This window comes from Pongo abelii, chromosome 8 (assembly GCF_028885655.2).
Source record: "Pongo abelii isolate AG06213 chromosome 8, NHGRI_mPonAbe1-v2.0_pri, whole genome shotgun sequence".
NCBI classification, from domain to species: domain Eukaryota; kingdom Metazoa; phylum Chordata; class Mammalia; order Primates; family Hominidae; genus Pongo; species Pongo abelii.
In genome coordinates this window covers 107,753,175-107,766,468 of record NC_071993.2, presented here as the reverse complement: position 1 = coordinate 107,766,468, position 13,294 = coordinate 107,753,175, and the positions used below count along the sequence as shown (strand labels likewise).

Genomic DNA, 13,294 nt, shown 5'->3' with positions numbered 1-13,294 from the left:
TTCTTTGTGTCTGGGGTGGGTGAGTGGGGCTGCAACTGGCCAAGGATGATAGATCATGTTTTGGGGCCCTCAGGCTGATTCCAAGCTGAAATCAGTATTCTAGGAGGGACACCATATGAAGCTTCTGGGCAGAGGTGCTTACTGTAAACAGTGGAATGTATGCTGTCCAGTTCAGTCTGAGAGATACCAGAAATAGAACAGAAGAGGTTCCAGTGAGACCCACATTAAGAGGCCGTGGCTCCCAAATTGATGGAGTGGGCAGGGCAAGGCTCCCTGTCTGGGGTGGACGTGGAGGCAAAGCCAGGCACTGGGGGTCTGATACCTGCTATATATGATGAGGGCAGTGTTCACTGGGCTGCCCTGGCCCAAGCCAGTGCCCTGGCAACTTCCAGAAACGTACTCGCTGGGCACCAGGCAATAGTCAGGAGTTCTGTCATGCTGGGTTTTCGTGGGTTATGACCAGGATCTCCAAAGTGGGGTGCACATCTTCCAGGGAGTGCAAGATAATCCATTCGGGTATGAGAACATTAGAACTTCTATTTTTACATATTCCAAACTCATTCTTTTAATATTTTATCTTTTACACGATTCATAATATGTTAGTCCAGTAGTATATTTATGGAATTTGTAAATCAGTAAATATACTTATATTGGGAGCACACATTCAGAATTCTTTTGGCTGAGAGGGTGTATGACCAGAGAAGTTTGAAGGCCACTCTTCTAGGAGGCTGGTGGTCAAGACAGCAAACACCAGGCAGGGTGAAGGGTGCAACTGCCATTTGCTAAGATGAAGAATAGGGAGGAGACACAGGTGCAGAGGGAGGGGGAAAGGAATGGATTTGATTGAGGGTTTGCTGATTTGTTGGGGGTCCTGTACATCCCCTAGAGGTGCCATGATATGGGTGAGCCTGGGCAGATTGGCTTGAAAGAAAGGTCTCTGGGATTCTGATGGGAAGGAGGTGTCTAGGAGACACTGTCCCAAGCCAAAGGGGAAGGTCACTTCTTAGTCTGCCCCAATGTCCTGCTTGTATCCCTGGCAGCTCAGAGATTCAAGAGCCTTTCAAGTGGGAGGAAGCTGTGATAGAAGCTGGGCTGGGAAGGTGTCCCGGGGCACAGAAGGAAAGTTTCCAGGTGGAAGCTGGGCCCTTTGTGTTGGCAAGAGTGTGGGAGGGCCAGAGCAGGGAAGCTGCTGAAGGGATGGAAAGGAGACCCTCCCAAGTATCTCTGATGCAGCAGAACAATCCTGGACAGTCACCACATCCCCCTTCCCCCTGCAACCCCTCCCAAACAGAGAACAGAGAGGTGGAGACATACAGATCTTTCACTGGACACCTGGACCCAAGAACAGCAAGGATGGCTAAAAAAACAATTATCCTACTACCACACCCCCAGACCCATCCAGAGACATATAGACGAACACATAGATGAACAGAAAGCCATACATATGCAGGAAGCCGCCGACCACCCCGCGACAGACAAAGGCGCCTGCGCGCCCTCTCCGGGACATACCCAGACCACAGCACAAGGCGCAGCAATTTCAGCCGCTGCTTGCTGGGGCCCGGGGCTCCGCAAGACACTGGAGGCGCGTGAAGTCCCATGAACCCGCTCCCAGGGCCTCTGCGGGGCATTCTTCGGGCCCAGAAGTAAACGCAGAGCGAGGAAACTTGCGGCAAGCGTCTGCGGTCTTCGCGTTTCATTGCAGATTCCGGGGATAAAATTGCTTCTGCGCCCACGCGCAACTGCACCGGATGGGGAACCGAGGGAGGAGATAGGACAGACGACCACCCCTCCACCCACGTGGAGAAGGCCTCAGACGTCGGGTTCTGAGAGCCAGCACCCTAAATCTGGGTGCGGGTGTACTGGTAGGACCACAGAGTTGGTCTAGTATAGGCGCCTAACTCGGAGTTATTCTGAAGTTTCGGAGAGTAAGAACTTCCTGTCCCCAGGGCCGGGTTGCATGCGGGAGGGTGGCTACTAAAGGGCAGGCTAGTCTCGGCCTTCGCCGTGGTTCAGCTGCCGCCAAGGGGGTCTCGGCAAAGGAGTTGGAGGTCGCAGTGGGAGTGTAGTTGGGAGGATCATTGAAGGGGCTTTTGGGGATCGACCAATGGAGGGGAGGCCCATCTCAGAGACAGGGAGAGACAAACTTGGAGCCATGGGGAGTGACATACAAAATTTTATTCTTTATTTATTATTATTATTATTTGTTTCTTATGTGCACAAAAGAAAAAGAATCAAAACGAACCGACGCGCTGAAAGTGGCCGAGGAGACCAGAACCGTCCGGGGACCTTTAGCAGGTTAGGCCTGGGCCTGAGTCCGCGGCCTCTGCCCCGCCAGCCCCACAGGACTGGGATGGGCCGGACCTCGGCGCCCTCGCCGCCCCGTTCGGGCCACTGGAGCCTGGCTGGACGCCGGGTTCCCTTAAACGATTCTCTTTTCTCTTTTTCCTTTTCAAATAAAAAAGCCTCGCAGGGGAGAGAGATCTGGGCGAGGACTCCAAGCCTTTTCGGATTTGTTCAAGGATTTTTATTTATTTTCACTTTTATTGACTTTGTTTCTGTTATTTCGAGTCGTCACGATCCACGGGTGAGGAGACATGCAGGGCGCATCGCCACTACCGAAAGAGCAACTACGGGGCGGGGCGGGGCGGCCCGGCCTTCGGCCGCCCGGGGCGCGCGGGGCACGGCCGCGAGGGGGCGAGCCCGGGGGCTGGAGCGGCTACCTCGGATCTAGCCTGCGGAGACAGGGCGGCCGGGCCAGGTCTGGGGAGAGAGGCCGAGGAAAGAGCAGAGACAGACAGACAAGAGCGACAGAGACGGAGAGAGACAGAGACAGAGCGGGAGAGAAGCGGAGAGGAGAGAGGGGCAGAGGGAGAGAGGGGCAGGGAGGAAAAAGCGAAAACACGGAATTACAGAGAAAGAGCCAACAAAACAGGCCAGAGGAGTCCACAGGACCATGTTCGTCATTTTGCATAGAGATTTCTTTTCTTTCGTAATTTTTTTTGTAACATAAAAAATGCCCCCCTCCCCCAGGACGTGCTGTGCTTTAATGGGCGTGTAGCTGTGTCCCCCCTCCCCCCCAGCGAGCGGCGACTCTCACAGCACAGACAGCGGGGCGTATCTACAGGCAGGGCCGGCGGGCGACAGGGACTCTACGGGGCAGGGTGGGGCGGAGGGGGAGGGGTTATGTACACCGGGCTTCGCCTTCACACGACACACACCATCTTTCCACAAAGCAGCAGCCTGGTGGGCTTTTGTGTTGTTTTGTTCCTTTTTGCAAAGACCATCATATTAAATAAACGTAGACTTTTTGTGGTTCTGTTCAGTTCCTGCCGGAGGAGGAGGCTGGGAGGAGGTGGGAGGAGTGGAGTGGGCAGCCCCCCACTTCCACCCCGCAGCAGCTCAGACGCCAGCTCAGAACCGGTTCTTACCACCGGCAGATTGAGAGTCTGTGTCGGGGGAGGGGGCATCAAGTAACTGCTGGAGGAAGACCCCAGTCCGCAGCCTATGGAAACTGGTCCTGCGGAGGTCCCGGGAGAGCGTCCGATGGGGCTGCGAGTCAGGGAGGAGGATGCAGGGCGTCGAGGGACGGGCGAAGGAAGGGCAGGAGGGGAAACTGGGAGGCCAGCAGGTGGAAGAGACGCTGAGGTAGGGGCAAGGCAGGTCTGAGAGCCGGGTCTCGCAGCAGGAGGTGCCGGGCCCTGGGGAACTAGGCAGGCCAGGCGGAGCAGTGAAGAGCCGAGAGTCCAGCTCGGTCGGTGCGGGCTGCTGGGCCCCCAGCTCCTTGGGTCCCAACCTTGGAAAGACCTGACACCCCCAAAGCCCGTTCCTAGAGCCGGACCCCCACGCCCCCATTCCACCTTCTGCGACAGGGCACACCCGGAAGGCGAGGGCAGTCCGGCTGGCACCGGGGAAAAGAATTTTTCCCAGGGATTCGGCAGCGGGCTCTTCCTTCTTCTGCAAAAGTCGTTTTCTTCTTAATCTCCTTGGCCCAGCCCGTCCAGCGAAGCCTCCCGGCGCCCGAGCGTCCGAGGCGGGTGCCCGGGGCTGGGCCGCGCTGCGGTCCGCGCTGATTGTGTGTCACAGAAACATCCGGCGCGCGCCACCAGGTCGCGCCCGAGTCCAGTGGGGTGGCTGGCGGGCTTCGGGGCTGGCTCGGTGGAGGCCGGGACGAGCTGGGCCGAGTACCCCTCGCGGCGCCGCGCAGTCCAGGCAGGCGGGGAGGTGCGGCGGGCGGGGCTGGGGGCGGCGGGCCCGGGCCTGAGGGTCCCGCCCGCGGCTCCACCCGTCCTGTCCGACCTTCGAGGGGGTGATGTGAAGGGTTGCGGGGGTCCTGGGATGGGGTGAGGAGGCTGGGGCGGTGGCCGGGAGGCATCGCGTCGCGTCGGTCCTCCCTCCCTCCGGGGTGGGGTCAGACGGGGACGATGTGGAGGCCGAAGCTGTCGGCCTGAAGCTTGATGTGGTCCCCGCGGTAACTAGTGGCGGTCATAGGCAGCGGCAGCAGCGGCAGGGGCGGAGCCCCGGGGGGCGGCACTATAATAATAAGGGGAACCTGGAAGTTAACACAGGAGAAGAATGGGCTGGGTGAGAGGACAAACAGGAGAACAAAAAAGGAAAGAAAAGCAAAGAAAAGACCTCCCCTGGCTGGGGTCCAGCGGGATCCGGACTGGGAGACCTTGGCTGGGCAGTGGAGCCAGTTGCCCCGGAGAATAGTTGCGTTCACGGGGCATGAGAGGGACCCGATCCGGTGACGCCCGGCTGCGCACCCTCCAGGGGATCCGAGGGCGAGGGCGGCGCAGAGCCTCCGAGCGACCAGGGAGGACACGGGAGGGCAGGAGGTGCGGGCGTCCTCGAGGGGTCCCCGGGCCTCAGTGCTGCACTAACAAGCCTGTCCCCCTGGCCCGGCCGGGTCTCCAGAGGTCGGCTCGCCGGGAGTGGGACCCTGCCCAGAAGCCGCGCGGCCGCGCTAAGCCGCCGGCCAGCCAGGTGGCGTACTCACTTAGTAAGGCGGGGTTGCTGAATCTCCAAGCCTCGTTGTAGGCCGTGTACTGGGGGTGGCTGTACGGGTTGCCGGAGAACTCGCTCCCTGCGGGAGGGTCGGGGAGTGGGGATCAGACGCCCGCACGCCGGGGAGGACCCCACGAGTCCGGCCGGTGGCTTCTCCGCCCGCTCCTCCCTCCGGGTCTCAGGCGCAGGTGTCGCGGGCAGGGTAATGGCCGTGGCGGGCGGGCCGGGCGGAGGTGGGGCGATCACCGCGTCCGCGTGGGGAGAGCCCGGGGAGGCGGGAGGCACCGACGCCCTCGCACACCCACGGGCGGGACCTGTGGGCCAGTGCCCGCCCAGGGCTTCCCAGCGGAGGCGCTCGCGGCCACCCACGAAGGGTTTGTATTGGGGCGCGTCCACCCTGTCGCGCTAGGGGCCAGAGCCTTTATAGAGGCCACTCCGGTTCTAGGAGGCATGGCTCCTAATGGGTGGAAATGGGGGTGGGGGGCGGTGGCGAAGAAAGGCCTTCCGGACACTTTTCTCCCAGAAAGTCCTAAGAATGGCATCAATGAGCGGTGCCAACACAAGAGGTGGGAGCTCTGTTGGGAGACACCGCCCTCCCGCCTTTCCCTCAAGAGGTTGGATGCGTGGGCTACGCGGCAGGGGATGGAGGCGGCGCAGGTGGACTGCCCGCTGGTCCGCTAGCGGTGAGCGGAGGGCCCGTGGGTTGGGAGCCGTCGGAAGCTACCTCCCTCCCTCTGCGGGAGAAAGGCCAGGCCTCCAGGTTTCCCCCTCGCCCTTTCTCCTGTGTGATGACCCCAGACTGTTTACAGTGATCCCTAACCGCGGGTTAAGTAGAGGAGAAGGGGCCCCTCTCAAGAGGGAGCTGAGGTGGGGGTGGGGGATGCAGCCACTGGAAAGCCTGTTTATTGACGAGGAGGGAAAGCATGCGTGCAGCAGGATAATGAGCTTCTGAGCTCAACTGTGACCAAGAGGAACTGAGCTATCTCCTTCCCCATCGCTAATGAAACAAGTGTAATTTCCTCATCAGCACTAGATTCTGTTTAACGACTCCCTCCTCGCCACCACGAGCTCTCTGCTGCTCCCCTCTTCCCCACCTCCCTGCAGACTCCCTGCCCCCACCTCCCCACTCTTCCCTCACCCCACCTCTTTAAAACTTCCTCCAGCCCCCACCTGCTCACTGCTGGGAGCTTCTCCCTAAAATCTCCTTGCCTCCCAACAAGGCTTCTACTTCCCTTCCCCTAAATCTGGGCAGGAATCCCTTTACCCACACCTCTAACTCCCTTCAGCCCCTAGTCCATAAGACCCAGCAGCAATCTCCCTCTTTGCCGCTGCCCCCACCCCAAGCTCTGCTTACCCAGAGTTATCCCTAAATGTCGCTGGATGGATGGGGCCAACCACTCTCTTCTATCCTCCCCATTCCCCATACCAATGAGAGTTGAACTTCAGGGAAAGGCCATATAGAGGGCGGCCAGAGGGAGTGAGTTGCTGGCTGAGTGAGTCTAACCCTCCTTAAGACAAGAGTGTTTTGGTGTTTGTGCACATAGGAACTTCAGCTCTCTTTGGCTTCAAGCCCCTGCTCCCAATCTGGGGTTAGGGGTTAGGTATAGTACAACTTCCAGCTGCAGTCACCAGACCTTAAATACAGCCTCTGCCTCTCTGATCCAAACAACCCAAACCCAACTCCTCTGATCAGGGATGGGTCAGAGCCCCAGGGGAGCAATGGAAGGCTGGGTGCCTCTGAAGAGGTATAGGGGTGTTCTAGCCTGTCTCACTGCAGCGAGTCTCCCTGGTTCCCGCCACAGCCTAACCTCCATTCCTCTTAGGGACTAGCTTCCTCCTCTCTCTGGGTTGGGGTTGGGGTTGGTTCTCAACATTGGTCTTCGCTTGTGTCTTGGTGTGGACCAGGGTGGCTTTGTCTGAGTGACTGACATGCCCCTGGAAATGGTTCTTGGCTCCAAGTTTCCATGGAAACCAGGGCAGGCTCTTCCAAGCAGTGTCAGCTGGCTGGGGTGGGCTGGGCACTGAGGGTGGAGCTGAGGCTGAGTGTTCCTCGGGCACAGACTTGGGTGTGTGGGCGCTGTGGAGGGGCCATGACATACAGTGGGTTGCACACAAGGGGGCACTTCTGCAAGCTTCCTCCCCGGCTTGCTCATGAGGGAGGATGAGGGACCAACTGCAGCCTCTAAGGAGAGAGAGGGACAGAATAGCAGTGGTTTGCAGGGAGGGGATGTTGGGTCTCCCCCACCCCAGCCTCAGACTACAGACCATTCAGCAGCTCACCCACAATTTAGTTCCCCCCATCTAGATTAGGCAGCTGCAACATTGTCACCTACCAGGCACCATTCCTGCCAGGGTGGAGGTGGGGTAGCTTCCCTGGCCAGTGGGGGGCACGTGAGGGGGGTAACCAGGCAGAGTGGTGCTCGCCATGTCACGACCTGGAAAAACACAAAGGGGAAGGGGTGAGGCCTGGAAGAAAGGGGCCTTCCTCTACTCACACCAGGGTACTGCACGGAGAGGAAACTCTTGGAGAGGAAAGAGCTCTGTGCAGACGTGCAGGGGTACGTGTGCCGCTGTGCACCTGAATGCGCCGTCTGAGTGTGCCTTTGCATGTGTCTAAGCTAAATGTCTATGATCAGCTGTGTGTATGCATCTCTGTTTTGTGTAGCTCTTTGTGTCTCTGTGTATTTGTGTGTGTGTGTGTGTGTGTGTGTGTGTGTGTATCTGCCTTTGCCTGTGTCTCTGTGCATTCCAAACCCAGATGGAGATGGGAGGGAGATGACCTGGTTTTACTCCTCCTTCTCAGCAAGATATTCAGCTGTGGTCTCTCCAGCAGCCAAATGGATCTCTATCATCTTGCTTATCTTTCCTCTCCCTAACACCCCATCTTTCCTTCAGGCTTGAAGGACACCCTACCATCACCCCTACAGGGACTGATGGCTATTCCTTGTCCTCTCCAAGTGGAGCTGCAGGTGCTGGGCCTGGCAGGTGTGGAGAGCAAGGGGCCAGCCAGTGGGCTATTTTGCTGTTAGTGTTTATGGTATTTACATGATAGAAAACCACCCTGAAGTGAATCAGGAGCTTTGAGCCAACAGTGCAAGTGGACCAGATAAAGTTCCAATGAGCAAAATCTGCTCCCCCACCAGCTGCTGGACTTCTGTCCCTGGAGGGCTCTATCAGCTAAAGCCTGGAGGGTGGGAGACAAAGCGAGTCAAGATGAGGGTGCTACCCCTGGTCCACAGACATGTCCTCTGGGACACAGCTGCACATGACTGGGCTCCCTTCCTTGCCTGCACCCTCCATTGCTATGAAGGGGTCACCACCTCCCTTTGCAATTTAGCATGCATTGATCTCTAATAATAATTTGCTTTCTCCCCTCTGCCATAACCTCTTTATCCTCTCCTGGACCTCCTGGAACCCCCTTAACCCCTCCAGATTCCCCTTATCCTCCTCACTAGCCAATGCCACTCTACTACTCTAATGCCTCTGTCTATCCTTGGGAAGGCAAGGCATGGCTGGAGAAAGTAACAGAACTATGCATACCTGGGCCCGTTCACTTTCTTTTCATCAGCTGGGCCGTAGTCATTATTCTCCCAATGGCTATTCCAAAGCATCTCTCTCTCTCTCTTTGCTACTCTCCCTTTGAAGATGGCCTCACCTCCCTGCATTCCAGAGCTGTATGAGTTTCCTCACCCCTACCTTGACACATCTGAGTGATTCATCCTTCCCTAGCTATACAGAGCTACAGCTCAGGTTTTTGCATTTCTAGCACCCTGCTGAACATTTTCCTTAGCTGTCCCTCTGTCACCTCAAACCTAACTGGAATAAAGACAGATTCATCTTCCCTCTGTCGGTTCTTATGATCTTGAAGATCATAAGACCAAAAACTTTGGAGTCCTTTTTGACCTAGCCTTCTTCCTCCCATTCTAGCTGAAGTCAGTCACCAAGTATTGTCAATTCTCCTTGGCAATGTCTGTTACATCTGCTCAATTTCCATTTCTTCCACTACCTTCCTAGCTCAGCTTTTAAGCACCTTCTTTTTGCCACAGAATATTTTTGCTGGCATTCCCTGACTCCACATTCTTCCCCTCCTGTCTGTCCTAAATGTGGCTGCTTGGCTAGTCCTCATCAAACTTTGCTTTCATCACACCACTTCCCTTGTAAAAACTATTACTGATTCCCTGTAGTCTAGAGTTTGAAATGAAACTCTGTGGCTTTTAAAGCTGCTAAGGTACTCTCTCCACCCAACTTAAGATTCTCACCTCTCCTGGTTTAGTTTGACTGTTTTCAGTGGCTTGTGTGATGTGAACCCCCTATGCTTTTGCCATGACCTTTTCTTCTTCCTTACGGTTTTCCTCTCCTTCCCCACTGAAGCCTTAAAATCCCTACCATTCTACCCATCAGGGAAGTTTCTCTCTTCTAAACTTCCACAGCATCTGTGCTGCATGGTTTACCATGCCATTATATTTCATAATATATCAGCCCTGATGTTTCATATCATAGCTTGCTTCTTCAAACAGATTATAAGCAACCTGAGGGCAGGACCCTGCCTTCTGCTTTATCCTGCATAGTTGGGAACATGGTAGATGCTCAATAAACACTTGCTGATTAATCCTCCATCAATCTATTGCACTTAACAGCCAATTCTTGATGGGTTATAATTTTTTTTATTGTTTCATGTATATTGGTCTCATTAAAGAAGTAAAGGCTGGGATAAAATGTAAATATTAGAATATGCTTTTTCTTTAAAAAACAATTTAAACAATAGATGATGATTTTTTTATAGGCTGATAAGAGGTTTACAGTGAGGGACTCATATATTGTGACTTTATTATGCAATAGAATGACTTTCCTCTATACCTGTCTAATATAGCCAATATCTTCCATTTCCTAAAACTCGAGAACAAGCAGAGTAGAACTGCCAAACGAGAGATCACTTTTGACTCCTAGAGAGACAGAAGAAAGGATTTGTGTTTGCTTTGATGTGGGTTTTCTTTTATTGACTTCTCTTGTCAATGAAAGCTACACTCCTCCTGACTGTCTCTCAGTGGAGTGGACCTGAAGTAGACAATGACAGCAACATCAAAATCAATTCCTAGAGAGATTAATAATATGGCATTTATTGGTCAAAAAAAAAGAAAGGCCCAGGACAGGATTGAGTTAGGGAAGATGCAGAAGTTTTGAAGCTGAACAGATATAGAAACCTAATTCCTCCTTCCCTGTCATCATAAAGTCTGCAAAGCAGCAGGAAAAGGGGTGTGCCTCTTTCTTAATAAACAGGAATTTAAATGCATCTGAATTCTGGTTTTCAGTTGCATGATTCCCACAACCTGTCACCATGAATTCCTTATAATCTAAGGTTTTGTCACAGAATCTCCTACCTCACTTCAGGAGGAAGGAAGAAAGGCTGGATGACTAGAAAGATGTTTCCAGCTAACTTGGATGCAGTCCTATTGGAAAGTTTTATTTCTACTGGCTTTCTCTCTTGCAAAATGGCAACTTCCCTCAGGTAGGAACTTTTGCATGCTGAAAGTCACCCACTGAACAGTTGATTGAAAGGCACATTGCCAAATTCTATTTAGAAAACTGAAGCTGGGCAGTGCCATGTAGAAATTTTTAAAATGTGAAAGAAGAGTCCCAAGACAAGGAAAAAGCAGGCAAGCTTCCTCGTGTTCTGCATACAGCTGTGCACCTGCTGCTGCGGAGTCTATAACACCAGTATCTCCACAAAGGGGTACCCTGTTCAGGACCCCTGAGCCAACAAAGGTGCTGGCCACTGCATACAAAGCACTCTCAATTGCTTCATTAGCACACAGGTGACACCTAAAGAGCAGAAAAAATTGACCAAACTCTTGTCAGAGCCATATATTCTTCTGGAACACCATTGTCAATAATGGAAAACACATACTGCAAGAAGTTTTCAAATTACTAAGACTGTCATACCATTTGCCCAGCAGCATTCTTTGAGCAAGCCTCTTTTAGTGAAAGAATATGAATGGGTAATGGAATCTGTTCAAGCAAGAATCGACAGAGCATTGGGCCTTGCTGTACTATAGATGGATGGAAAAATAGGAGTGCAGACAGACTCTAAAACTGTACAACAGCACAGCCACCTCCTTTATACAAACAAGCAAAAGCACAGAAAAAGGAGAAAACAGCTATGTGGCAGAATACATCCGTTATAAAATATGTGCCACCCAACAGAAAGCAGTAGAGGATTTTTGTTGCTCACTGACAATGGCCAGTAACATAAAAACAGCATCAGAAATTACAAATGACAAAACCCCACATATTATTACAAGAAGATGGGCATTTCATGTTGGATGCTTGCTTTCCAAGGTTACAAAGTTGTTTTTTGTTTTTCGTTTTTGAGATGAAGTCTTGCTCTGTCGCCTAGGCTGGAGTGCGGTGGTGCGGTCTTGGCTCACTGCAACCTCCGCCTCCTGAGTTCAAGTGATTCTCATGCCTCAGCCTGTAGCTGAGACTATAGGTGTGTGCCACCATGCCCGTCTAATTTTTGTATTTTTAGTAGAGACAGGGTTTCACCATGTTGGCCAGGCTGGTCTCAAACTCCTGACCTCAACTGATCTGCGTGCCTTGGCCTCCCAAAGTGCTGGGATTACAGGCGTAAGCCACCGCACCTGGCCAAGGTTACAAAGTTTTTAAAGATGAAGAGCCTTCCAGATGATGAGGTAACTTCCTTGTTTCAAGGGTGAGACAATGAAGGCACAAAAATGCATCACAGTTTTCCCATGACTACACAGCTAGTAAATGATACAGCCAAAATTTGAAGCCATGTTTATACCACACTGCCTTTTAATAACATGAAGCCAGATACTCCCCAAAAGAGCCAAAGAAAAGGAAAAGAAGTCATCTGACAAACAAAGTCTCATATCGTCATGGCTGTGGATAAAAAGGACTCAGAGAATAAAATCCCAATGCCAAAAGTCTATAATAAAACTCCATGGGGTGGAGTATTAATCTCCTGCGAGAGTTTTCTGAAAAACAAAGAGGGTCTTCAAGAAACAGTGATAGTGGAGAATCTTAAAGTCCCCAGAAGTGTTCAAAGCACTGTACTTGATGAGGATGTCTTCTCAGTTCAACTGCAGAAGTCCCTGAAGATTCTAAAGCCAATTTCTACAGCAATCACTACAACTGCATCAGACAGTGCACTTTCGTCAGACATTCCTTACCAAATGGGCCAGATCAAATCAACTGTTTTGGAGAATCTAAGTGCAGCTCCTCTTACAAGTACAGAGAAAAGCAAAGTGAAAGACTTTATTAAGAAAGCTGAAAAATTGTAGTCATCGGGTAATTTGTGCCACTTTCACCATCAGGTCTAAGATTCAAGGTCAGAGCTGTGTTTCTACTTGCACCAGGACTACCTAGCATTCATTGAGCACCTTCTATATGCTGGGCAGTGTCCTTAACATTTTATATGATGTATTATCTCATTTAATCTTCATATAAACCCTATGATGTTGATGTTTTTATTTTTATTGGGATGGAGTCTCGCTCTCGTCACCCAGGCTGGAGAGCAGTGGCACGATCTCGGCTCACTGCAACCTCCGCTTCCTGGGTTCAAGTGATTATCCTGCCTCAGCCTCCCAAGTAGCAGGGATTACAGGCACCTGTCACCACACCTGGCTAATTTTTGTATTTTTTAGTAGAGATGGGGTTTCACTATGTTGGCCAGGCTGGTCTCCAACTCCTGACCTCAGGTGCTCTGCCTGTCTCAGCCTCCCAAAGTGCTGGGATTATAGGCGTGAGCCACTGGGCCCAGCCATTGATATGTTTTTAAACCCCATTTTTTTTTTTTTTTTTGAGACAGAGTCTTGCTCTGTCTCCCAGGCTGGAGTGCAGTGGTGCAATCTCTGCTCACTGCAACCTCTGCCTCCCAGGTTCAAGTGATTCTCCTGCCTCAGCCTCACGAGTAGCTGGGATTACAAGCGCCTGTCACTGCAGCCAGCTAACTTTTGTATTTTTTAGTAGAGACGGGGTTTTGCCATGTTGACCAGGCTGGTCTCGAACTTCTGACCTGAGGTGATGCATCCGCCTTGGCCTTCCAAAGTGCTGGGATAACAGGGTGAGCCACCACGCCCGGCCTTTAATCCCCATTCTATAGATGAGAAATAAACTCAGAGGGGCCAAATATTACGTCTGAGATTTCACTGCTAGTAGATGGCAGAAACTGGATTACAGAACAGGCTGTATACTTGGGAATTGATCCTGGAATGATATTATTCTCAAATAGTGCAGACCCAGAAAATAGATAGGTGTTTGGTCCAGGAAA

General features: G+C 52.6%; 1 protein-coding gene across 1 annotated transcript in view; it reads right to left on the bottom strand.

The window, feature by feature from the left end:
- Positions 1–4,408: 4,408 nt before the first annotated feature.
- The window catches only part of PAX2 (paired box 2), an 80,823-nt gene continuing 71,937 nt past the window's right edge, over positions 4,409–13,294 (bottom strand). Inside the window, 4 exon segments of the mRNA XM_024253780.2 lie at positions 4,409–4,507; positions 4,509–4,549; positions 4,997–5,083; positions 7,338–7,439. Of these exon segments, the coding sequence (XP_024109548.2) occupies positions 4,409–4,507; positions 4,509–4,549; positions 4,997–5,083; positions 7,338–7,439 (329 nt within the window).